At 35.7% G+C, this 25,952-nt stretch overlaps 1 protein-coding gene across 48 annotated transcripts in view; it reads right to left on the minus strand.

The window, feature by feature from the left end:
• DLG1 (discs large MAGUK scaffold protein 1) overlaps positions 1-25,952 on the minus strand; it is a 280,046-nt gene that overhangs the window by 15,252 nt on the left and 238,842 nt on the right. For 12 of the 48 annotated variants that reach the window (XM_065539664.2, XM_074030717.1, XM_015444876.4 and 9 more), the window contains 8 exons: positions 24,275-24,341; positions 18,346-18,445; positions 10,134-10,175; positions 9,426-9,461; positions 7,586-7,636; positions 6,601-6,702; positions 6,168-6,340; positions 2,158-2,267 (listed from right to left, as the gene is read on the minus strand). In XM_065539664.2, the coding sequence (XP_065395736.1) occupies positions 2,158-2,267; positions 6,168-6,340; positions 6,601-6,702; positions 7,586-7,636; positions 9,426-9,461; positions 10,134-10,175; positions 18,346-18,445; positions 24,275-24,341 (681 nt within the window). Of the gene's footprint in view, positions 1-2,157; positions 2,268-6,167; positions 6,341-6,600; positions 6,703-7,585; positions 7,637-9,425; positions 9,462-10,133; positions 10,176-17,586; positions 17,621-18,345; positions 18,446-24,274; positions 24,342-25,952 lie in introns of those variants that run through there. The other 36 variants (XM_074030719.1, XM_074030716.1, XM_065539677.2 and 33 more) reach the window with 13 other exon arrangements.

Consider the following 25,952-nt stretch of genomic DNA (forward strand, 5'->3'; position numbering starts at 1 on the left):
GAAGATGCACCAATTTGCACCCCTAACACTGTTATGAGTTTCAGTTGCTCCACATCCTTGCCGGCATTAAATATTTTCTGTCTTTTTCATTTTAACTATTCTGGTATGTGGGTGGTAGTATAAGACATCAGGGTTTAACTTGTATTTCCATAATTAATTGGGCACTATCTCACATGCTTATTATTTGGAGGTTCTCTTTTGCGATGTGTCCAAGCCCTTTGTCTTTTTTCCTGTTGGGCTGCCTCTGTCAATCTCCCTGATGTCTGCTGCATGTGGAGTCATATCCTCTTTTTCATGCCTGATATTCATATTGATGTGCCTTCTTTCTTTTCTTGATCACTCCTAGTGGTTTACTGTCTTTTCAAAGAGAACACTTTTGGCTTTGTTGATCCTCTTTTATGTTTGTTTTCTATTTCATTAATTTCTGCTCTGCCGTATTTTTTATTTTTAAATTTTTTTTAATACTGTTTTCTTCTTTTTTTGACTTGGGACAGGGTCTTGCTCTGTCACCAGGCTGGAGTGCGATGGCATGATCTTGGCTCGCTGCAACCTCCACTCCCTGTGCTCAAGCAATCCCCCCATCTCAGCCTCCCAAGTAGCTGGGACGACAGGCGCACACCACCATGCCTGGCTATTTTTTTGTATTTTTAGTAGAGACAGAGTCTCACCATGTTGCTCAGGCTGGTCTTGAACTCCTGAACTCAAGCAATCCGCCCACCTAGGCCTCCTGAAGTGTTGGGATTATAGGGGCTGGCCACTGTGCCCCACCTTCTATAATTCTGAGTTTGACTGATATTTTTTCAATTTCTCAAAATCTTAGATTTTCAACTTTCCTAATATTTGATTTTCAACATTCTTTCCTAACATTTAAAGCTGTGTGTATTCCTTCAACAAAGCTATGAAAGCCTCCAAACTCATTACTTGGCAATTCATTACTATTTAGTTCAAAACATTAATTTATTCTGTGATTTCTTCTTTGACTCACTCAGAAGTATAATGCTTAATTTCCAAATATATGAGAATTTTCTAGTTATCTTTTAGTTATTGGTTTCCATTTAAATTGCATTATAGTCAGAAAGTATTTGTTTTCTATCATTTGAAATTTGTAATCCAGCAAATGATGAGTTTTGGTAATTGTTTCATGTACACTGGAAATCCATGTGTATTCTGCAGATGGTGAGTGCAGTGTTTAACATATGTCAAGTAGGTAAAGTTTTTAATTTGTGTTATTCTGTGCCTTCACTGATTTTTTATATTTGTTTTCTTATTTAATTGCTTCCTCACAGGTATGTTAGGTTCCTTCTCGATGATTTTGGAATTACCTTTTCGCCCCTATGAAGCTGTCAATTTGTACTTTTTATGTTTTGAGAATGCTATTAAGTGCACACAAATGTATGAACAGATCCTCCTGCTGGAGTGAATCTTTTACTTTTATGAAATGTCACTCTTAAGGCCAGTAGTACTTCTTGCCTTAAAGTATACTTCGTCAGCAATATAAAAATCGGCCTAGTTTAGCATGGTATAGCTTTTTCTATTCTCTTACTTTCCCATAGCCTAATTTTTAAGGTGCGTCTGATGAAAGCAACATATAATTTACTTTTTTCTTCACCCATTCTGACAATCCTTGTCTTTTAATTGGAACATTTAGTCCGGTAGTCTAATATTTGCCTAGTTTATACCATCTTACTATTTATATGGTTTTGCCTCACTTGTTCTATGTTCTATGTTTGTTCTATGTTCTATGTTTGTTCTTGTTCTATGTTCTATGTTTGTTTCTATTTGCTCTTTCTTAATTTTTACTTAGATTCTATTTTTTTGTCCCCCAAAAGTATTACATAATGGTTACACATTCTTCTATTCTCTTAATGGTTACCTGAGAGCTGTGCTGCATACTTCAGTAGCCACTAGCCACATGGAGCTATTTAAAGTTCTAACACGTTACCTTATAACTTTAGTAATATTAATGATGATGATTACAATGACAATTTAAAACCCATAGTGCTTATTTAATCCTCACCACATAATCTGAGGTGAATATACATACTACTATATCTCAGTTTTATAGATATAGAAACTGAGATGCAGGGAGAGTAAATAAATTACCCTACAGTGACTGAATTTGTACACAGAGGCTATGCCTCAGGCATTTACACTTACATGATATTTTCCATGGATTTGGGTTTAATAAAAATGGAGATAGGGTAAAGCTGTGCAATCTGTAATCTCTTTATAGCATTTCCAGACACATCAAGGATACAGTGTTTGCCCTAAAATAAAAGGAACAAAGAAAAAAAAACAAGTGAACCAAATATTCTCAGTAATATCAAAGGTACATTTCCCACAGGCCCAGAGTCTAAATCGTGGTATGTCTGGATCCTTGTTCACTTTAAGCAAACTTGTCACTTCTCTCAGCAAACTTGATAGGAAATGAAATGATTATGCATAATTTGCCATTTTCAAACAAATACAGTTCCTAGTTTTCACAGATCAGTAATTTCTCAAAATGGTGAAAACCAGAGCTCCCCCCCTCCCTTTTCTTTTTTTTAAATTTAAGAGACGGGGTCTTGTTCTGTTGTCTAGGCTGGTCTTGAACTCCTGGGGCTCAAGTGATCCTCTCACCGCAGCCTCTGGAAGTGCTGGGATTATAGGCATGAGCCACTGTGCCAGGCCCAGGTTCCTATTTTTCATTCTGCCAAGAAAAAGTATTCATAAAGACCCCAAACTACCATCTCCCCATAGCTATCATTTCATAAAAGATAAAAAATCCTAGAGTAAGGGCAAACCTTTTAAATAAACAAATGTGTGAAACCTCATTACCACTACTCAATCCTTCTATTTCTCATTTTACTAGGGACAGACAAAAACTCATAAACTAGCATATGGGACCCAATTCTGGATTTAAATGACAACTTTTCTGACAGGCTTAAACTCACTGACAAAGGATACTTAGGTTTTTAATACAGATGGGCATTTCCATGGTAAGCAGAGTAGTAGTTATTATTTATGACAGATTTGCTTCTAATGCATTTGAAATCAGGCCCTCCCCCATAACGCAACTTCAGTTTTTTGTTTGTTTTTGAGACGAAGTCTTGTTCTGTCACCCAGACTTGAGTGCAGTGGCACGATCTCGGCTTATTCCAACTTCCGCTTCTTGGGTTCGAGTAATTCTCCTGCTTCAGCCTCCCCAGTAGCTGGAATAACAGGTGTGCGCCACCACACCCAGCTAATTTTTGTGTTTTTTGTACAGATGGGGTTTCACCATGTTGGTCAGGCTGGTCTCAAATTTGCGACCTCAAGTGATCCACCCACCTCGGCCTCCCAAAGTGCTCGGATTATAGGTGTGAGCCACCACACTTGGCCCCATAATGCAACTTCTAACCCAAGGACTTGAGTCCAAGTCAATACATGATAATTTCAATTTGGTGGGCACACTTAAAATAACAAATTTAATACTGTAAAATACTCCAAACATATAGAAAAGTAAATAACAGACACTATGTATCCATTATCTTTTATCAGATATAAATATTTTACATTATCGCTTAAACATTTTAGTAACTTGATACTGAAATATTAATATTCTATGTTTGCTTTAGCTCTTTCTATGTATGTACATAATAGTTTGAGAAAAAACTGCATAATGCTCCTTTACCTCATATTTCTTAAAAACAATGGCATCTCTTATATAATCACAATATGATTCCAAGTGGCCATCTAATGTTCCTTATTGGAAAAGAAAAAAAAAATTTCCTGGTCCAGGATCCAATTCAGGATCATAGGATCACACACTGTGGTTAGCTGTAAAGCCTCCTTAGTCTCCATCAATCTGACACAATTCCTCAGTCTTGGTCTTTCTTGATCTTGATGTTTTTGAAGAGTATAAAATATTATGTCATAGAATATGCCTCAACCTGGGTTTGTGTGTTTCCTCACTCTCGGATGGCAGGTTACACATTTTTGGCAGGAATACCACAGATATAATGTGTGTCCTTCTCAGTCCATCATATCTGGGAGGTGATATTATATCTATTTGTCCCACTGGTAGTGATGCTAATTTTGATCACTTGTTTAAGGTTTTATCTGCTAGGTTTCTCCACTGTAAAATTATTACTTTTGCCTTTGTAACTGATAAGTATTTTGGGGGAGGACACTTTGAGACTATATAGATATCCCATTTTTCATCAAATGTTCACTAATTTTAGAATACACTGATGGTTTTTGCCTGAAACAATTATTACCATGCAGTTTTCAATATTTTCTAATCATTTCTTCTACCTTGATTAGTAGACAGTCCAAAGTGTTCCCTTCTATCCACTTATTTACTCATATACAGATGCTCCTTGACTTATGATGGGAGTTACGTCCCAATAAACCCAAGTTGAAAATACTATAAATTGAAAATGCGTTTAATATACCTACCCTACTAAACATCATAGCTTAGCCTAGATTACCTTAAATGTGCTCAGAACACTTACTCTACAGTCAGACAAAATCATCCAACATACCTGTTTTATAATTAAGTGTTGCATTTTTCATGTAATTCATTGAGTCCTGTACTACAAGTGAAAAACAGAAAGGCCGTATGGGTACTTGAAGTATGGCTGCTACTGAATATGCATCACTTTTGCGCCTCTGTAAAGCTGAACCATTCTAAGTTGGGGGCCATCTGTGTTTATTTCATTATGGAGTCTAGGATTTTAATTTTACTCTATATATTATAATCTGTGATTATCATTTATCTTGATATTCAAATTATCTCAGACTTGGCCAGTGGGGGACCCCACAGCTTGGTTCCTTGCCTTTTTACACACCCTCATCACTCGTGGACTGCTCCCTTGTTTTTCTGGCAGCAAAAATGTTACAGGCTCATCTTGCACTTTTCCAGTCCTGGCCCCAGAATCAGCCATTTCTCTAAGGAGTCCTGAATCTTTCAATTAACGAATTATATTTAGAAGCCAAGACCTGGGCACCAGATATTCTCATGGCTTATTCAGGGTTATTTTTAGGTCTTCTTAGTGGATAGAGCAAATAAGCATACGTGTGTGTATATGTAAATACACATCTTTCTAGATCTACTCTATTACAATTCATGGGTTCATATTCATAGCTCTAATTATCTAATATCTCCAATCCAATTATCAGAGTTCATTTTATCCTCTCCCTTTTTCTGACAGTCAAACCTCACTCCCACTACTGTCATTACATTAGTTTATTTGCTCAACCCTAGAATATATATTAGTTTCAGAACTGTAAGACCATACACTCCACCCAACAAACCTACTGATTAGAATTTTATTTTGTTTACAGATCTTTCTGTCTTCAGCTTGTGTTAAAGAATCTCTGGGATTAAGACTTCTCCCTTCTCCCCTCTTCAATGTAGTTATTCATTTGAAATGGTTGGATATCATATCCTATGTACAAAGGCCATTTTTATATCTTATTTTTGTGTGAACTATGTATTCTCATCTTTTGTCCATTTTTTTTTTCCCTATTGGGTTTCTGGTCTCTATTCCCTGTTTTTATGAGTTCTTTATATATTGGGAATATTAGCCCTTTTCTTCTTGCAAATTTTTTCTGTCAGTTGTCTTTTGACATTGTTAATGGTGTTTTCTAATAGTTTTTGGAAAAGTTCTTTGGCCATAAAAAAAGTTTTTAAAAATTTTAAGTGGTTAGATTTATTGATTTTTTCTTTTCTTTTCTTTTTTTTTTTTTAAGAGCCAGGGTCTTGTTCTGTTGCCCAGGCTGGAGTTCAGTGGCATGATCATAGCTCGCTGCAGCCTCAAATTCCCAGGCTTAAGTGATCCTCTCAACTCAGCCTTCTTAGTAGCTAGGACTATAAGGGTGTGCTGCCATACCTGGCCCTTATCTCCTTATAATATATGCTGGAGGGTTAGGGTTAAACAAAGGTCTATCTCTAGCAAATGACCTTAAAATAACTTCTCCTCTTACATTCATGTTACCATTCCTATTTTCACTTTCTTTGTCTACCTTATTTACCTGTTTTATCTTGTATGCACTTTCCTGAGCCACCAAAAATTAATCATGTAGGTAAGCAAATTCATTACGTTAATAAAACTAATTAATGCTGTATCTATCCTACCACTCTTTCATACTGTCAAAGGCATATCTGATTAGCAGCTATATTCTGGGACTAGTCTGATGCTTACCTTTTCTGCTACTTCTCGCACAGATTGAACACTTGTTCCATATAGATGATTGTTATACTGGCCAGCTTCAATGAATTTATGTTCCTGGATATCTTTTTCCATCTGCTCTCTTGAAGTCACAAAATGATAATCTCTTCCGTCTACCTCATAATCTCGTTTTGGTCTAGTTGTATCTTTAACAGAAAAAAACTTGGGGAAGTGTTTAATATTAAAAAAAAAAAACCCACAATAAATCCATTTTCTACTTATATCATTGTTTTGTAAAGTTCAACAGATTAATTTAAATCTGAGAAAGGACAACAATATGGAGGATGGAAGAGTAACTGATAAAATAGGTACAAACCGTTAAAAAATGGTTCTACCTATTTTTCCCACACACAGTGACAGGCATTGTTAAGAGTAACAATGAAATGTTTTTGTCTGGTTTACTCACGAGGGACACAGGATCCAAATTTGTCGGGAAATTCTGAGATCAAGTCGTCATTGATCCGGTCTTTCATGGGTCCCAGTATGATCACTGGCCGAGTGTAATTAACTATAAAGATAAACTGCACGTTAAAAGGAATAAACAGTCAACAAATATCAATGTATTTTATTTCACTACAGAACAAAAATATCCTTAACTGTTTTAAATATTTTTTTTCTTCTTTCTCCATCTCACTCTACCATCAACCAAAGATGCATAACTTGCTCTTTTATAATCTTGACTAAGATCTTAAACTCTACTCAGTCTTGTTAGAAGTCATATTGATAAATCAAGTTAAATTTGGTATGTTAGCAGATAATGTTTCTTTACATTGCAAATCAAAGCATAAAGTGTAGTGTTTTACAGATGGCTCTGAAGTAGAAATTGTAAGGAAGCAGAGCAAAGAAGGGCAGAAAAGAAATTGGATGTGGGAAGTGATATAATCCCAGTAGTAGTGTTCTAAAAAGATGATCTAACAGAAGTATGAACTCTGGGTTGTATGGGATCATGCTGGAAGAATGGAGATTGGTAGTGAGATTGAGAACTAACACTGTGAGAGAAGGGAAGAAAAGAAGGTCATACATAAGAAAGAAGTAGAATAAACAGTGCCCGGAACCTAACTGGATGAGGAGGAGGAGGAACGGAGAAGGCTCAAAGATGCTTCCAAGATTTTCAAAAAAGGGTTATTTGGAAGATAGTGATGCTAACAAGAACACTGGAACGAAGTTGCTTAGGAAATAAAACACAAATATAAAAGTCAATATGAAATGACTAGATTCTAATATACTGTGGAGTAACCTATGTTTCATAAACACATGTAGTAAGTTTCTGCATATAAATGTAGTAAAAAAAATTCTAATATAACATTTTTTGGGGGTATTAGACTTTTTTCCTCCAAATTAAAAAGTATATTCTTCTAGAAGATTATAAAACATCAATAGTCTTCACAAACCTTCTTGTTGGTTCACTGGTTCATAAGATAAGACGTATTCTTCTTGACCACCTATTAGAAAGTGAAGGCACAGATGAAAAATGTGTCAAGATAATTGATGCTCATCTAATTCTTCATGAACAACATTAGACATTACTACAACTTTCCTGAGAAAATGGCAAAGATATGGAAAGGTACTTTATGGCAAGATTTAGTTAAAAAAAAAAAAAAAAAAAAAAAAAAAAAAGGGGGGGGGGCAAATTATAAAGTCATAAAAGTGAGTTTGCTAAATGTAAAACAAAATACAAATGGGCTATTTAATCAATATTATATTTTATAGATAATCAAATCTAAAAATCTTCATTTGTGATGCTATGTTTACTTAGAATCTAAGAAATATTTACTTAGAATCTAAGAAATATTAAATCTGTTAAAGATTAATGCTTTAATGAGCAGTCTATCTATCTATCTATCTATCTATCTATCTATCTATCTATCATCTATATACATATTAGGTAACTTGTTACTATTAAAAACATGCTACTTTTTTAGTTCCACCAACTATAATATTGAATACAGTATATTTTATTTTTAAAATAATTACATCGTAAAATTAAAAATTATAAATGCAAAGGTAAAACTACTGTTACTATTTCACTGATGAAAAAATTCACTAACTCAACTTTGTAAAAAATAATAAATTTAATGTGAGTCAAAAAGAGCTTTAGATAAAACTAAATCCTTCCAATAAAATAAACCACAGTGATAGTAAAGGAGATAAATATATTCGCTTTGACCTTAAAAGCACAAGAAGTTAAAGCTTCTAAAGGTTAAATCAAAGGTTCAGAGCTTAGGAAATATTCTAAATGAAAGAGTCTACAAATTATATCTGAATTCAGTGTAAAGAAATAAAAAGAGTTAAAAACTCTAAGAGTTGTTTTTTTTTTTTTTTTTTTTTTTTGAGATGGAGTTTTGCTCTTGTTGCCAGGCTGGTGTGCAATGGTACGATCTCAGCTCACAGCAACCTCCACCTCCCGGGTTCAAGCGGTTCTCCTGCCTCAGCCTCCCGAGTAGCTGGGATTAGGCGTGCGCCATCATGCCCGGGTAATTTTGTATTTTTAGTAGAGATGGGGTTTCTCTGTGTTAGGCTGGTCTTGAACTCCCGACCTCAGGTGATCTGCCCGCCTTGGCCTCCCAAAGTGCTGGGATTATAGGCATGAACCACCACGCCCGGCCAAAAACTCTAGTTTTAAAATAACACACACCCCCCTCACCCCACACTGAAAATTAGAAAAGACTATGTTAACTCAAGTGGTTCAATGAAAGCAATCAATATTGGATAATGTATTTGAAGATTTTCTCTTTACCAAGATCCTATAACAATTTTACCACGAATTTTGCGATTGGTTTATATTATATGTATGTAGCTGTAGGTCTTTTAAATCCATACATTGGCATAAACATTCTTTTCTGCTTTAAAAGTGTGTATTTGTTTTCAATTTTATTATTAAAGTATATAAAACTGGTATTTTATAAGCTGCTTTTTAAAGTACTGGATGTAAAACATGGCTTACATACTAGCAAACACATGCAATTTGAATATTTCACACCTTAATAATTCATGCAAATGGTAAGACAGACAGTATATACTTTCATTACCTCTTTAGAAAGCCACTCAACTACCCTATAGTGGGTTCTGGTTATAAGCAATAAAATGCTGAAATACAGGAAATCATTTCCACACCAAAAAAAATCATTAAGTAACTACTATGTAGAAAAATAATCAACCAAATGAATGATGGTTAAAAGTATATACTGTCAACATGAAAAAGTATTAGGGACTGATATTAACAGGATGGACCTTTTGAGCAGCCATACTCATCTGTAATCAAGATTACTTTCATATTAGACAGCAGTAAAAAAAGAAAGTTAGAAAAGCAATTTTAATTTTTAAGGTGCTACAACTGATATTATGTACCCTCCCCTTCTCCCATGCCCCAAGTCTGTTTAAAACATCACATGCTTGTGCAGTTCACTTAATAAAACCAAGAATATAAAACAGCAAAAGAGAAATTAGTATTATTTTTCGGGCAATCACTGAAAATGTTCCCTTATTTCTTCTGTTCACCAAGTGCTGATGATAAACAATAACTTGACCCAGATCAGTACCGATGACAGAATAAAAAAGGAAATAAAGCTAATGATAATTTAGCATTACTGAAAGATACTGTTTTAGTGCTCATGTTAAAAACAGAATTATTAAACAGAATGTCAAAATACAAGTTTTCCCTCATTTAACTATTTGCTTCTTATAAAAAATACATATACATATATATCATGTACACAAATAATACTAAACCGTTTTTAGTATTAAAATTTTATAAATTAACCTCTACATATATAGTATGATTTGATTTTTCAAGTACAGAATTTTACTTGTCTCTCCCTGATTTTAAAATAAAGATCATATAACTTTAAGTTTTTAGAACGTATCACTAAGAATCCCTCCACCCCCGCAGAGGATGTATTACTCGAGATTACAAAAGAACAAGTAACTTAAGACACTTACGGTAACTACTTTCACTATCGCTGGCATTAGAAGTTACATGCTCTGAAATTGCAGGACAATGAAAAAAGTAAAGAAAACAGTGTCATGAGTTTAAAAAGCAAATAATCAAAATAAAATGTTGCGATATAAGCCATATATAACAAAATAATTTTTTAAAAGCATTTTTTATTTTCTTTAAAAATATTATTTTTTTCAAATAATAAATATTAGCAAAGGAAAACACCTGTAATTAAGGACAATGTCTTATTTTTGTACAACACAGTTTCTGAACAAATCTATTATAAATAGCAACTAGAATATGTCAAAAGGGCAAAGTGATCCTGAATTAGTCCAAATGTAGACATAAAACCCAATGGAGAAAATAGTTGGCACTATTTCAGTTTTTGAAACGGCAGTAACTGGCAAAGGGGACAAACTATTTAAGCAGATAGAAGGGATGTCTTTGTAATTAAAAATAAAGAGATCATCTTATTTTCAGTCCAGCTTCACTCCTGTTTCTGAAGATGAAAATCCATGTTTCTGAGATCATACAGATAAAGGATTTTAGAAGTCATAAATTCAAATGTCTTGGCTGGAAGGGAATGCACCAATGGTGGCACTGCATTTTAAAACCAACTAATATTTCTTAGAAACTCTGCTTTGATAAGACTGACAGTGGCTGCTTTGCAAAACATAAAAAAGACAATGAAAACAAACACACCCAGCCAAAAACTGCCTATCCCCTCCTTAAAGGTGACCCGTTTCACGATTTCATTGCTTAGTAAACCACAGGCACGCTCCTCATCCATGTAAATGTGATCTCAAGTATTCTCTCAATAAATATCCCCCTTGCATTAAACAAAGACTAATAGATTTCTTTCTAAAAAACAAAAATAAAACTTTCAACGAGACAGGGAAACTGACATTTTTATTTTAACTTTTTTTTTTTTTAATTAAAGGGACAGGGCCTCACTCTGTTGCTCAGGTAGGAGTGCAGTGGTGTGACGGAGTGCAGTGGTGTGACGGAGCGCAGTGGTGTGACTATAGCTCACTGCAGCCTCCACCTCCTCTCCTGGGCTTCTGTGATCCTCCCATCTTAGCCCAGAGTGGCTGGGACTTCAGGCATGTACCACCATGCCCTGCTAAAATTTTGTTTTTTTAATAAAAGAGACAAGTCTCAACCATGTTGCCCAGACTGGTCTCAAACTCCAGGCCTCAAGGGATCCTCCCATTTCAGCTTCCCAAAGTGCTGGGATTACAAGTGTGAACCACCACACCACACAGCTGGAAATTTCTTTTTTTCTTTTTTCTGAGACAGTCTCTTTTTTTGAGACAGTCTTCCTTTGTTGCCCAGGTTGGAGTGCAGTGGCACGATCTCAGCTCACTGCAACCTCTGCCTCCTAGGTTTAAGCAATTCAATTCTTGTGTCTCAGACACCTGAGTACCTGGCACTACAGGTGTATAGCACCACGCCCAGCTAATTGTTCTATTTTTAGTAGAGATTGGTTTCACCATGTTGGCCAGGCTGATACTGAACTCCTGAGATCAAGTGATCCGTCTGCCTTGGCCTCCCAAAGTGCTGAGATTACAGGCATGAGCCACTGCGCCTGGGTGGAAATAAAATTTTTTAAGGTAAAAAAAAGTTTGAGGCTGGGCATGGTGGCACACGCCTGTAATCCCAGCACTTTGCGAAGGTGAGGCAGGAGGATCACTTAAGACCAGGAGTTCGAGATCAGCTTGGGTAACATGGAGAGACACTGTCTGGCGGAAAAAAAAAAAAATAAAAAAGTGCTGGGCTTGGTGGTGCATGTCTGTAATTCTAGCTATTCAGGAGGTTAAGGTGGGAAGACCACTCAAGCCAAAGGGTTCCAGGCTGCAGTGAGCTATGAACATACCACCGCACTCCAGCGTGAGTGACAGTGTGAGATCCTGTCCCTAAGAAACAAAAACAAAAAAGAAAAAAGTTTGAAGATAAGTATCTGCTATACCATACCACTCACAGAGTCTCCTAAAATCAAGTATCACTATTAAAACGTACAGTGAATGGTTGAACTTAAGATTTCAAATTAAATAAGATTTTTGAACTGCTATCATAACGAAAAATAAGTCTGTTATTCTAACTTTCAAAGACAAGATATAACTTTCTTAATCATGATTACATACATTTTAAATAAAGCAGGGACTTTAAAAATTGCAAGAAGAATTCACTAATATATGTAAGCACATGTAAAATGGTAGGTTTTTCTTTTTTTTTGAGATGGAGTCTTGCTCTGTTCCCCAGGTTGGAGTGCAGTGGCAAGATCTCAGCTCTCTACAACCTCCGCCTCCCGGGTTCAAGCTATTCTCCTGCCTCAGCCTCCTGAGTAGCTGGGATTACAGGTGTGCACCACCACACCCAAATTTTTGTATTTTTAGTAGAGACCGGGTTTCGCCATGTTGGTTAGGCTGGTCTTGAACTCCTGATCTCAGGAGATCCACCTGACTCGGCCTCCCAAAGTGCTGGGATTACAGGCTTGAGCCACCGCACCTGGTCAAATGGTAGGTTTTTTAAAAGCTTATGTTAAAATATTTCTTTCTATGTCACCACATGGGCTTGATAGCAATACTTTAAAATTGGTGTATAATATTCTATTAGATTGATAAATTATTTACCTTGCTATTTATTATTTAGATATTTTTATTTGCTTTAAACCATTTTTCACAAGTATCAACAATTATGAATGTCATTTATATATACCTTTTAACTTTTTGTCCTATTTCCTTAAATTTCATTCCCAGAAACACGCCATATTAAAAAAAAGAGTTATTCTGTTTATATTAGCACTGGTATCACCCTCTGCCATCTCTAGTTTGTAAACTAAAGAAAAATTAGTTATTGCAATGGGGTGAAGGGAGGGGAGTATAAGTGGGAGTATAGAAGAAACAGAATTGGTAAATTTTCAGTTGACAATTATGAAAGCAGGATAAACAAATACTTGCAGGGTTTATTTTTACTACTCTTCTACTATGGAATGTATCTGATATTTATATAATAAAAAGTTTAAGTTACCAAAATCTCTTCACTATCTGTTTTTTTGGGATTTCTTCTACTCACCTTAAACCCTCTAAGATTGCCAAAAGCTATACAACAATCAAACTCTGCAAATTCTTTCAAATATCATCCTACTTAGCTCTTCTACAATAAAACCTCACTACTCAAAGTATGGTCCTTGGAACAGCATCATCATCATTGTTTGGAATGTTACTAGAAAAATAAAATGTTTTTCTTCTGATAATTGAAAATGTTCCTTGTAAAAGCATTTTCCCGAAGAAGACAGTCAAATAACCAATAAACATACAGAAAAGTGTTCAAGTTAATTACTTGTCAGGGAAACGCAAATTAAAACCACAAAGGGTGTCTCTACCATCCACCAGAATGGCTAAAGTGAAAACACAAAACAGACACGTCAAGCATCGACAACAATATGCAGCAACGGGGGTTCATATACTAGGAACGGGCCAACTGGGAAAACTACTTGGGAAAACTGGCAATATCTACTAAGGCTGGACAAAAGTGTATCTATATGACCCAGCAATTCCTTTCCTAGCTATTTCCCCAACAGAAAGGCATATATATGCTTACCACAAGACATGCGTTAAGAATGTTCAAAGTAACACTATTTAAAATAGCTCCAAACATATGTTTATTTATAAGACTGAGACAATATGTGTAGTTTCATATTTTACTTTTTTCATATATAGTGAGCATTTCCCCATGTCATTATCTTTAAATATGATTTTCGATGGTTATGGAATATTACATAGTATGGATAAATCATACTTTATCAGGCACTTCCTAATTGTAAGGCATTTTGCCACGGTTTTAATTTTTTATTTTGCTGTTATTACTAAATAATATTATAATAAGCATTCTAATATATAAGGCTTTATCTCTATCTCTAATTACATCCTTAGGATAAATTCTTTGAAGAGTATTTAGTGGGTCAAAAGATGTGCTTTTTCACAAAGGCTGTGCCGGTTTACACTCCTAATTGTGATACATTAAAAGCAGGCATTCAGCAGAACTCTCTTCGTCACAGGTTTTCCTTTTAAACAAAAGTCTGCAAAGTGACGGGTAAAACATCATTTTGCTTATCACTACTAGGAATTAAACATTTTTTATATGCTTATTTCATCTGCTCATCTTTTGAGCATTCTTGTCCAGCTTTCTAATGGAGAGTTAGCTTGTTTCTTATTACCTGTTAAATAGTGTAAAGATATTATCCCTGTGGCATACATGATACAAACACATTCTTTGAGTTTTTATTTTTATTTTGTTTTTGATAGCTTTTTTTTTTTTTTTTTTTAAAGATGGAGTCTTGCTATGTCACCCAGGCTGGAGAGCAGTGGCGTGATCTCGGCTCACTGCAACCTTCACCTCCCAGCTTCAAGTGATTCTCCTGCCTCAGCCTCCTGAGTAGCTTGGATTACAGGTGTGCACCACCATGCCTGGCTAATTTTTGTACTTTTAGTAGAGACGGGGTTTTGCCATGTTGGCCAGGCTGGTCTCGAATTCCTGACCTCAGGTGATCTGCTGGCCTCAGCCTCCCAAAGTGCTGGGATTACAGGCGTGAGCCACCGCGCCCAGACTGATTATGATGTTTGATGAACAGATCTATTTCAAATCTCTCTAACCGAGTTTTATCATTGTACTCAAACGTTTCTTCCTGATAGAGTATATCATGTTTCTCTTCTGGCTCTCCTCTAATACTACATCATCAATCTGAAGCAATGATACTACTCTTACATCCTATTTGTAATGCAAATGAAGGTAAGTCTGTTTTTGGCATTTACAAGCTCTGCACAACTATGTGTACGTCTTTAAAATGAGAAGAAAGAAAAGACATATGTAGCAGGAAACCTATGTGCCTGAGGAAATTTTTGAGGTGTTGTACAAAATGGAAAGTTGTAAAAATGGAAGGGCTACATGTAATAAGAACAAACCTTGTCTCAAATCTTACGTCATAATTTTACTTCTGAGTACCTTATGTATCTTTTACTGAGTTATGTTTCCTTTCAGTCTCTGTTAAAGGAATCTTACCTAGTTTTAGTCCCCTGAACTTTTTCAAAATTACCTCCTTTAAAGCATAAAAGCTGCACAGGCTTTTATTTCTAGCTTTTCACAAATGATGATTTAGTTGCATTCTCCCAAACTTCGATCGTACTCTCATTAGTTCTGTTTAGCAAAATTAGGTTTGATAAAACAATTTCTCTGTTTTTGCTACTGTCAACAGGGCAAATAAATAATTTACCTGACTCTCCTCTTCTCAGAATAAAAAACAAATGAATTCATGTCTATACAAAGCATTCTATGGTATCGCTTCTGTTTCTCTGCTCTTCAATTAAATACCCCATTTTTCATAGGTTGTATGAATTTACAGCAGATATACATTTTTTTCTTGATATTCTAGTGTTATTCTGTGTCTCCTCAATAGGTGGGGTTCCCTGGAGTAACTTAACCTCTGCTTGGGGTTCTTTGAGTTTTGTTCCAGTAAGGCCTGATAACTACCTATATTAAGTTGCATTTATTTTCTTATATTAAAGTCTCTCAAGATTTTGCTTAGTTTATGCCCTATATTCTTAACTTTAGAATATAAGCAACTGACGCCTCACGTAATGTCCTTGAACACATCCTTCTTCCCAGTATTTACTACTATATAATCATGGGCACCTTGTCAACTGCCTTATGTCATCTATTTTATGTGATAACCTCCATCATATCCAGTTTTAGAATTTTACTGATATTTTTCTGTCTTCTCCAACATTTTCTGAATAAAATCTTGATCTGATGATCAAGTTACCAGGTGAATAAATTCTTTTAATTCCTGTGAGATGAAGCACAGAAATCTATTATTCAAGGGATCTTAGGTCACTCTCCAGAAAATAAAATATTTTTCTGAATAATGTTGTCTGATAATCAGTTACTATTTTTCATTTTATTTCTCTTCCAAAGTCCCAATCTTCAATTAGAACCAGAGATATAGGGTCAAGGTATAATTATCATCTATTGTAACATCAATACGGGAACCAAATTCTTCATTTAGTTTCTTTTTCTAAGAGTTTCCTATGTCTCTGTTCACTTAACAGATAAGAAAAATCTGTGGGTCCATTTGTTGATCCATACCACCTCTAAAGTATGTTATCAATCTCAAAATAAATTCTATTGCATACATAAACTGTGCTAGTATCTTCCAGTTTTAGAGGTTCTCATTGATAATTCTCCCCAAACGTAAGAGATTAAACAATGCGTGCCACTACTGATAGGAAATCTGTGGTCCTTACTAAATCCTATAAAGGCACCTGCAGAAATAACAAAGTGTGTCTAACAGAAAGAGTTGTACATAAACACACTGTCCTCAATCTAATACAAACTTAAATCACTACGGTTGAAATAAAAGTACCTACAGTTTAGATTAAAATTCCAGTATAAACTTAGCATAAATCAGAAAAATGCCTCATGTAAAATTTAATGCTTATTAATGTAGGTCTTAGAAAGTTAGAAGATATTGGCTATATGCTTAATGATCAATGAGTTAACAAAGAAGTTTCAAAATGTTTAATAATCTAAACAGAAAGAACCATTTAGAAAACATGAGATTAAAAGATTACTTCTATGAGTCACTGTAACCTCAAGTTACTCAGTAATGTTTGGTAAATTTTCATAGTTAAGCAATTTGAAAACACGCGCAAATTAAAAATTTTATTTGCTAAAATGGCTTCTTGCTTCATTCATTCATTCCAACATTTATTGAATGACTTCTACATACTAGAACCTGTGTGAAGCTTTACATGAAGATTAAGTAACTAGCTAGAAAATTAAACAAGAACAGCAGCAACAAAAACCAAAAACAAAGGCAACATCTTAGCTAAAGGAAAAACAAAATAGTTCTTACACTCCGGTGGTAACTTACAACTTTCTCAAAAAAAAAAAAAAGAGATACACAACTTATCCCCTCAATAAACTGCTACTTGCATAGTATTCTATTGTGTTTTATGTTTTTATATTATAGCAATGCTTTTCTAACACATAATCAAAATAATTTTAATTATTTTAACAGAAAAAAAGGGGGAACATAAAACTCCAAAGAAGCATATTTCTACATTCTAATAATGAGGGTACACTTAACAAAATCTTAAAAATTTTTATATTTTAAAAGTTCCTAGCAAAAGTAACTGTCATAAAAATTACAAAAAGGAAAATACAGTTATGAGCATTTTTCAAATGACACGTGAAAAACAAAAATAAAAACAAAAATTATGTATTACAGAAATAAAAGTCCCAAGCATGTGATAAACATGCAAATTCTAAAAGCAATCTAAATCATACACCTCCTTATGCCAGAAAGGCACTACCATGAATCTCCAAACGTATCTGAATAAGGTAGGTCTGTAGATGGAGGTTAAAAAATAACTTGGGAGTATTTTGATCACTTACTCAGGCCTTTTGATCCCATGTCGTCAGGGATCTCCTGTAGAGGGTAGTCCCCAGAGAGCAAGCAATAAAAAGATAATCAAAGAAAATAGTTGTCAGTAATGCATGAAATTGGTGCTACAGTAGGAGACAGTTCCAAGACCATTACAGGTACATCTATCTTACAGAGCATTTTTACAGATTTCTAGAACTTTGAAATGAGCTAGCTGCTAACTGTAACCTACCAAAAGAATGAAAGTTCTAGCAGGAAGGCTGATTCAGGGCGAGAAGCAAAATTTTAGACCATTTCTTGCTATTTTAAAAGTAAAATCCAGATGGTCTACATATAATGAAGAAATAGGATAAAATGGAATGATTCCAGAGAATCCAGTATCAAAGACTAGCAATGTTATACCTAGAAATCAACAGGTAGCTTCTCATGTATTCATGTTCCTCCTCTAAAATATTCTTTGAATGTATGAATGTGAAGTGTTTTTCATAAAAATCTTTCCTTCAAATAATTGCATTGATTTATACATATTTATATGTTCAAATTATAAACATATAACTGGAAAATAATGTTTGCTTTAAATTAAGAATTCCTAAGGTACCAGAAAAAGTTAAGATAGGCATACAAATTAATTTATATCTGTTAAGTTGCCCTTGAAGACAATTAGCAACCTGCTGCAGCTCTTGAAACTGTCTCCATGGTAACAACCAACTGCAGGGCAGTAGGTCCCTCTCCATTTTATTTTCAGTTGACCACTGGATCCACATACTTACGGTCAGCATCACTTGTTTCCTGCTCACTCTGGTCCTTGTTCTTGTAGAAGGGGAATTTTCGGGAAAAGAGGTTCTTTTTACGCTTGTCATTGAATGACTGCTGAAGAAGAGAAGGAGGGGCAAAACAAAGGGATGTCTACTGTCTGTGTGTACAAAGGCCCAGCCCAGCAGCTCTGTGGAAGCTGACTCCTATGGCCACAGTGTGCAGTTTGTATATGATTTTTACTTTAATCTCATGTAAAGTGAATTTCTACTTTTGAATAAACTCTAACATTTTGCAACTGAAAATACTTAAGAATTTCAAAGAGCATAGTTCATTTATACCTAAAAATAAAAATGCTACTTGACAAAAAAAGGCAAATCAGTTACTACTACAGTACAAACGAAGCTAACATTTGTTTATACTAATCTACATTTTTCCAGAAAAATTTCCAAGTATTATGTGCTCTACAGCAAAAGATATTTAATGCTACTTTGCTGCTCAATTACGTTTTATTCATTAGGAAGTAATCTTCGTTTTATTTTGGCCTGACCATAGTTATTCCTTTATCTCTTTTTTTTGGCTATGATGAGCTAACAGAAAAGTCACTGTTTAAAAAGTAAACCAAAATGATTATGAGAAAGTTGCTAATGCTGAATATTTAAAAACAAACAAAAATTTTTTTTTTGGAAGAGGATAAAAGGTAACTAAATGCTTATGAGCCAGAAAATGGGAAGAAAACTAAAAGGCCCATCAAGCACACAGAGTCCAGCAAGAGATTTATCAATGCCATCTCTAGCCAAGCAAGAAGAGTCAGAAGTCTCCTGACCAACGTGAATGCTATCAGTACTGACTTATTTATTCTTAAGTTCTACTCTACTTATTTAAAAAAGTATACATAAATAACATAGAACCACATCCAATCATTGGCACCACGTCCTTCACAGGGAATAAAAAGTCTGGTGTCCACCAAAGCCACAAGGCAATTAAGATTCTAACAGTTTATATGTAATTGTAATGTGGGAGTTGAGCAGTTGATCTGATGTCTCTTATTGCACACATGTTGGAAATAAGTTTTTCCTTGAATATCCCATTTGTACATTCATATATTTAAGAGTATGTGGCACAAGAATGATGAGGCTATCAAAGAGAAATGGCTTCGTTTGTTATTTCTCTGTCATAGGCGTTCATGTTTGGAAGGAAACAGGTTTACCTACCAGTGACACTAAGAATTATTAGTTTTTGGAGGGGGAAGAGAAAAATATAAAGAATAGAATTTTTTTTGTTCTGATCTTTATGAGTTTATACACATTTTAAGATGCTGCATTTTTCATTATTTTGAAGGGTATTGACATGAACAGCATGTTTTTAGCACGTCCTTATTTTACGCATGCGATGCCAGGTGATTAGGGTGAAGTAGCCAGGTGCAGTGGCTCACATCTGTAATCCCAGCACTTTGGTAGGCCAAGGCAGGAGGATTGCTTGAGGCCAGGAGTTCAAAACCAGCCTAGGCAACATGGCGAAATCCCATCTCAACAACAACAAGAAAATTAGCTGGGAGTGGGGGTGTGCGACTGTAGTCTCAGCTACTTAGAAGACTGAGGCAGGAGGATCGCTTGAACCCAGGAGTTTGAGGCTACAATGAGCTATGATCACACCATTGCATTCCAACCTGGGTGACAGAGTGAGAACTTTTCTTTAAATTAAAAAAAAAAAAAAAAAAAAAAAGTGAAGTGGATTAAAGTGACTTTTAGCTCAAATTCTATGACTTGAGAAGACTCATTCTGATAAAGATCTTTATAAAAACAAGGTTAAACTTTTATTTTTACCTTTTCATATAATTAATTCAGGATTAATAAGTTCACAGTTCATTAGCCAAGCAGACTGTCTTGAAATCAATCTTAAAGTTTGAAGGCTCTGAGGAACTAGATAAAAAAGAACTCTAAGTAGAAGTTAAAAATTCAATCAACAGAAAAAGTATTGTGGGGAAATCTGGGCTTGTAACTATTTTATAAACTGTCAAGTAGCATTATTTGAATAAAAATCTTTGTTCAAATCCAAATTTTAGAAAGGAGAAAGAGGAGAAAGTGTTTTAGCAGAAAAAATTATGGTAATCTAATTTAGGGAAAAACTAAATCTTTTCGTTCATAAGACTCAATGGTTTTGAATTTAGCAATAATTTTTATATCTGATACAACTGATGTTTTTTTTATAAAAGTGTATTCATCCCTCTTACTGCATCTACAGTGGTCAGAGTCAGTTTCACAGCAAACAACCAAAAGAAACATGAAGTTTAAAATGTCTGATTCTTATTATCTTTGCAGTTAGCCAAAATGAGATATCATAAAGATATCATAATATAGGACAGAGAGAAATGCTTGTTAGTTAAGAAATGTATTAATTGTATCACATTTGATATCCTCCTGGTGAAGAACTTATTAAAGGTGAAAAAAATAGCACAAGCAACCAAGACAAAAATGTGTAGGGAAAACACAAAACTGAAGACTTGCTATCTCCAGTTTCTCTGTATTTTCAATCAAAAGTACTACATTTAATACTTACTGTCATTAACACTATATTGTAAGAGAGACAGTGTAATATAAGAATTGATAAAATATCATAAATTCATGATACATATATTAAATATCTACATACATAATTTCCACATGTAGTATTTCAAAATAGCCAAATGAATGTTAGACATGTTAGTGAGAAACTAAAATGTTGTAAGTCTGTAGTAAAAATAAAGTCCATAATCACTAGAACTATGTAAGGAAAGGAGGAGGAGGAGGAGGAGGAGGAGGAGGAAATGGTATTATAGAAAGAAATGCAGTTCTGATCAATGGCAAGCGTATTTTTACCCCACTCAGTATCATGCATAGTTTTGGTGCTGTGTTAGAACACAGTGACTTTGTATAAAGTTGGTTACAGTCAACAAACAAGACTAAGATTTAAACACGTCGTTAATTCAGTTAACTTCTTACAGTATGAAAGAAAAGTTACAACATGCAACCTTTTTCAATTTATTGATGGTATATTGTACTAAATCATTTTTAAAGATATACATAAAACAAGCGCAAAAAAATTCACATTTTTCAAATCCTGAGCATTTACCTGGGATTTTTCCTCTAATACAAATTTCTATTTTAATATTACTTCAGGTCACACTATATAATTTGGTATTTTTCTGAAAGCTACAAGTAAATTTTAAAGGAATTTACCATTTCTAAAAAACTGAATGTAACATACAATTTTCTCAGATTTAACTTCTTGAACCAAAGATATTTCTCATCTTTTAAATTTTAAAGCTTTAAGTCTGAGTGCTTAGTGATACCAGAGATGTTCAGAAAGTAAATTTATTTGCTAAGTTAACATTCCACATTCATTTCAAATATTATCAAAATTTTTATTAAAAATTTTTGTTTAGTATTAAAAAAAAAACCCCAAACATAAAACATTGCTATAAATGGTATTTACATAACATGTATTCAGTTTGGTCTCCAGGCTTACTGCTGGAATATTCCACTGCAGTGAGTTCAGGATTATTAACAATTACATCCACAATATGGGATGAAGCCTGTACCATCTTTCTCATCTATTGACAGCCCAAATATTTAGATGCAAGCAGGACTTAAAGTGAAGGAAAAATAAATACACTTCTAAAATATATTATGAAAGAAGTGATATATTTCTTTCCTTTTTTTTTTTTTTTGAGACAGGATCTCACTGTGTCACCCAGGCTGGAGAGCAGTGGCATGATCATGGCTCACTACAGCCTGGACGTCCTGGGCTTAAGCAATCCTTCCACTTCAGCCACGGGGGCAGCTGGGACTACAGGTACAAGCCTTCACGCCTGGCTAATTTTTTACATTATTTTTTTTCCAGAGATTGGGTCTCGCTATGTTGCCCAGGCTGGTACTGAACTCCTGGGCTCAAGTGATCCTCCCACCCTGGACTCCTAAAGTGCTGGGTTACAGGAGTAAGCCGCCATGCCTAGCCTCGATATATTTTTTTTTTCTTTTTTTTTTTTTTGACAGGATCTCCCTCTGCTGCCCAGGCTGGAGTGCAGAGGCGCAATTATGGCTCATTGCAGCTTTGACCTCTGGTGCTCAAGCAATTATCTTGCCTCAGCCTCCCAAATAGCTGGGACTATAGGCATATGCCACCAAGCCTGGCTAATGGATATTTTCTTGATCACCTACAAACTTCTCCTCATGACTAGCACTTTGTTTCTGCCAAATAAAATTTCATATTGATTCCAACATTTAAAACACAGATTCTCTTAAGAAATTAAAGCAGGAATAATGTGGGGAAAGAACAAAAAAATTTCCAAAAATTTGCTTGCAACAACTTGTAAACTTAAGATTATGACTTAGCATTTCTGAAATGCCTATTTTCTTAGCAGGGTCATTATTAAATTATCTGCCATGATTAACACTAGTAACACAAATTTCTTCTTCTTTTTTGAGACAGAGTCTCACTCTGTCGCCCAGGCTAGAGCGCAGTGGTGCGATCTTGGCTCAATGCAAGCTCTGCCTCCGGGTTCAAGTGATTCTTGTGACTCAGCCTCCAGAGTAGCTGGGATTACAGATGCCCGCCACCACGCCCCGCTAATTTTTGTATTTTTGGCTTTGCCATGTTGGCCAGGTTGGTCTCGAACTTGTAACCTCAGGTGATCTGCCTGACTTGGCCTCCCAAAGTGCTGGGATTACAGGCGTGAGCCACCATGCCCGGCCTAGTAACACAAATTTCTTTTTTTTTTTTTTTGAGACGGAGTCTCGCTCTGTCGCCCAGGCTGGACTGCAGTGGCGTGATCTCAGCTCACTGCAAGCTTCACCTCCCAGGTTTATGCCGTTCTCCTGCCTCAGCCTCCCGAGTAGCTGGGACTACAGGCGCCCGCCACCTCGCCCAGCTAGTTTTTTGTATTTTTTTAGTAGAGACGGGGTTTCACCGTGTTAGCCAGGATGGTCTCGATCTCTGACCTTGTGATCCGCCCGTCTCAGCCTCCCAAAGTGCTGGGATTACAGGCTTGAGCCACTGCGCCTGGCCACAAATTTCTAATTGGAAGTTGAATGAAGGTCAAATACATTTCATTTATTTTTATTTATTTTTTTTTTGAGACAAGAGTGTCGCTCTGTCGCCCAGGCTGGAGTGCGGTGGCTGGATCTCAGCTCACCGCAAGCTCCGCCTCCCGGGTTTACGCCATTCTCCTGCCTCAGCCTCCCGAGTAGCTGGGACTACAGGCGCCCGCCACCTCGTACGGCTAGATTTTTGTATTTTTTAGTAGAAACGGGGTTTCACCACGTTAGCCAGGATGGTCTCGATCTCCTGACCTCGTGATCCGCCCGTCTCGGCCTCCCAAAGTGCTGGGATTACAGGCTTGAGCCACTGTGCCCGGCCACATTTCATTTATAAAAGTAAGCTTGACCAAAAGTATGTCGTTAATAATATACTGAATGATAGTTTTTTTTTTTTGAGACGGAGTCTCGCTCTGCCGCCCAGGCTGGAGTGCAGTGGCCGGATCTCAGCTCACTGCAAGCTCCGCCTCCCGGGTTCACGCCATTCTCCGGCCTCAGCCTCCGGAGTAGCTGGGACTACAGGCGCCTGCCACCGCGCCCCGCTAGTTTTTTGTATTTTTTAGTAGAGACGGGGTTTCACCGTGTTAGCCAGGATGGTCTCGATCTCCTGACCTCGTGATCCGCCCATCTCGGCCTCCCACAGTGCTGGGATTACAGGCTTGAGCCACCGCGCCCGGCCCTGAATGATAGTTTTGATAATTTGGAAGGGTCTGTGAAATGGTTGCTTTAATTTAACAAATGCTTACTTAAGTATCTACCATTGTAAAGCACCATGGCAAGAACTGATCATGATTGATTCCTATAGCAAAATCCATTTTAACAATGTAGCTCAAACAGGAATTATGAAAATGTAGAGATTTCAAATACTCACCCCTTTATCTCTCGTTTTAGAATTGAATTTCACTGTTTTTAATCGGGCTCGTTCTTTCTTCTCAACTCTGTCAAAGTACAGAATGTTATTAAGTAAAACAAACACATCTAGGGGTCTTACTAGAAATAACCAGAACTGATATCTTTAAAATGGGCATTTTTATATTGTAAAACCTTTAGGAGCCATCTAGGTTTGCATCCTCAAATTAGAATTGCTGAAAAATGAAACAAAGGGCTCATTTTATTATGAAACAAAACCTGATGCTATGACCTATCAATACACAGTACATAGGTGTAGGAGTATCAATACACAGTACAGACATGTATACTTTTATACGTATACTCAGTTACAAAATTATATGAAAGTATGCGGCACCATTTCTGAGTTTAACAATTTTCCAAGTTTTGTTTATTTTTAAGTATTAGCTTAGCATGAAGCACATATGCTAAAAATTAAGCTTGAGAAAGAGAAAGCAAATGTGGCAAAACGTTAAAAATTGGTGACAGTGGGACAAGGATATGTGGATGTTCATTGTATATTGCCTTTTTTTGTACTCACTTTTCTATAGCTCTGAAACTTTTAATAATAAAAAGGTGGGATTTAAAAATTAAGCTTAATTCTAATGATACGTGTGTGTGTGTGTATGTAAATATATAAATAACCAGTCACAGTTATTAAAGTAAGAGTTTTAAAGTACTTTTGGAAAGATACATAAGAACTGTTAAATCTTTACCCCTATGGAGGTGAAATGGGTGTTGTGAGAGAGAGAGAGCCTATAAAGCTTTCACATCTTTTAAATTCTGAACTTTACCTATTCAAAATAAGCAAGCAAATAAAACTACAATGAGACAAATTTTTATGTAGATTGTAACACTAATGTAAATCTTGTAAACTTTCATGTAAATTAAGCTTTCATAAATTTTCCAATTTCAACACAGCAATTATGTTAGTGTATAACAGAAAAGCCTACCAAAACAAGCCTATGAATAAATGTATTTTATTTTTTCCTTATTATCTATTTAGTTTTACTATGGGTACAGCAGGACCTTAGCATTCATGAATTTAAGTTGTAAATTTAAGTCCAGGAGTGGTGGCTCATGCCTGCAATCGCAGCACTTTGGGAGGCTGAGGCGGGCAGATCACAAGGTGAGGAGTTCAAGACCAGCCTGGCCAACATGGTGAAACCCTGTCTCTACTAAAAATACAAAAATTAGCCAGGCACTGTGGTGCGTGTCTGTAATCCCAGCTACTTGGGAGGCTGAGGCAGGAGGATCAGCTGAATCCAGGAAGTGGAGGTTGCAGTGAGCCAAGATCGCACGCCACTGCACTCTAGCCTGGGCGACACAGCAAGACTCCGTCCCCACCACAAACAAAAAAAATTAAAGCTCATGATTTTTACTATTCAAGAACAATTCTGAGGCTACATGACCTGAATAATTTATAATCTTGCCTAAGTACTTATTAACAGCACCACAAAACTAGCATTTAGCGGGTGAGCATTTACAACTCAACTTTATTTTCTAATCATTATCTTCTTTAGTACACAGCTCAGCAACTTAAGTTGTCTATATTTGTAAATATTATTCCTGAAAGAAAGCCAAGAATTGTAGGAATTACAATTCCTATGTTATTTTAGAAGAGGTCTAAGAAAGACATAGTTCTATTTAAGAAAAGGTAA

Source organism: Macaca fascicularis, chromosome 2 (genome assembly GCF_037993035.2).
Source record: "Macaca fascicularis isolate 582-1 chromosome 2, T2T-MFA8v1.1".
NCBI lineage: Eukaryota > Metazoa > Chordata > Mammalia > Primates > Cercopithecidae > Macaca > Macaca fascicularis.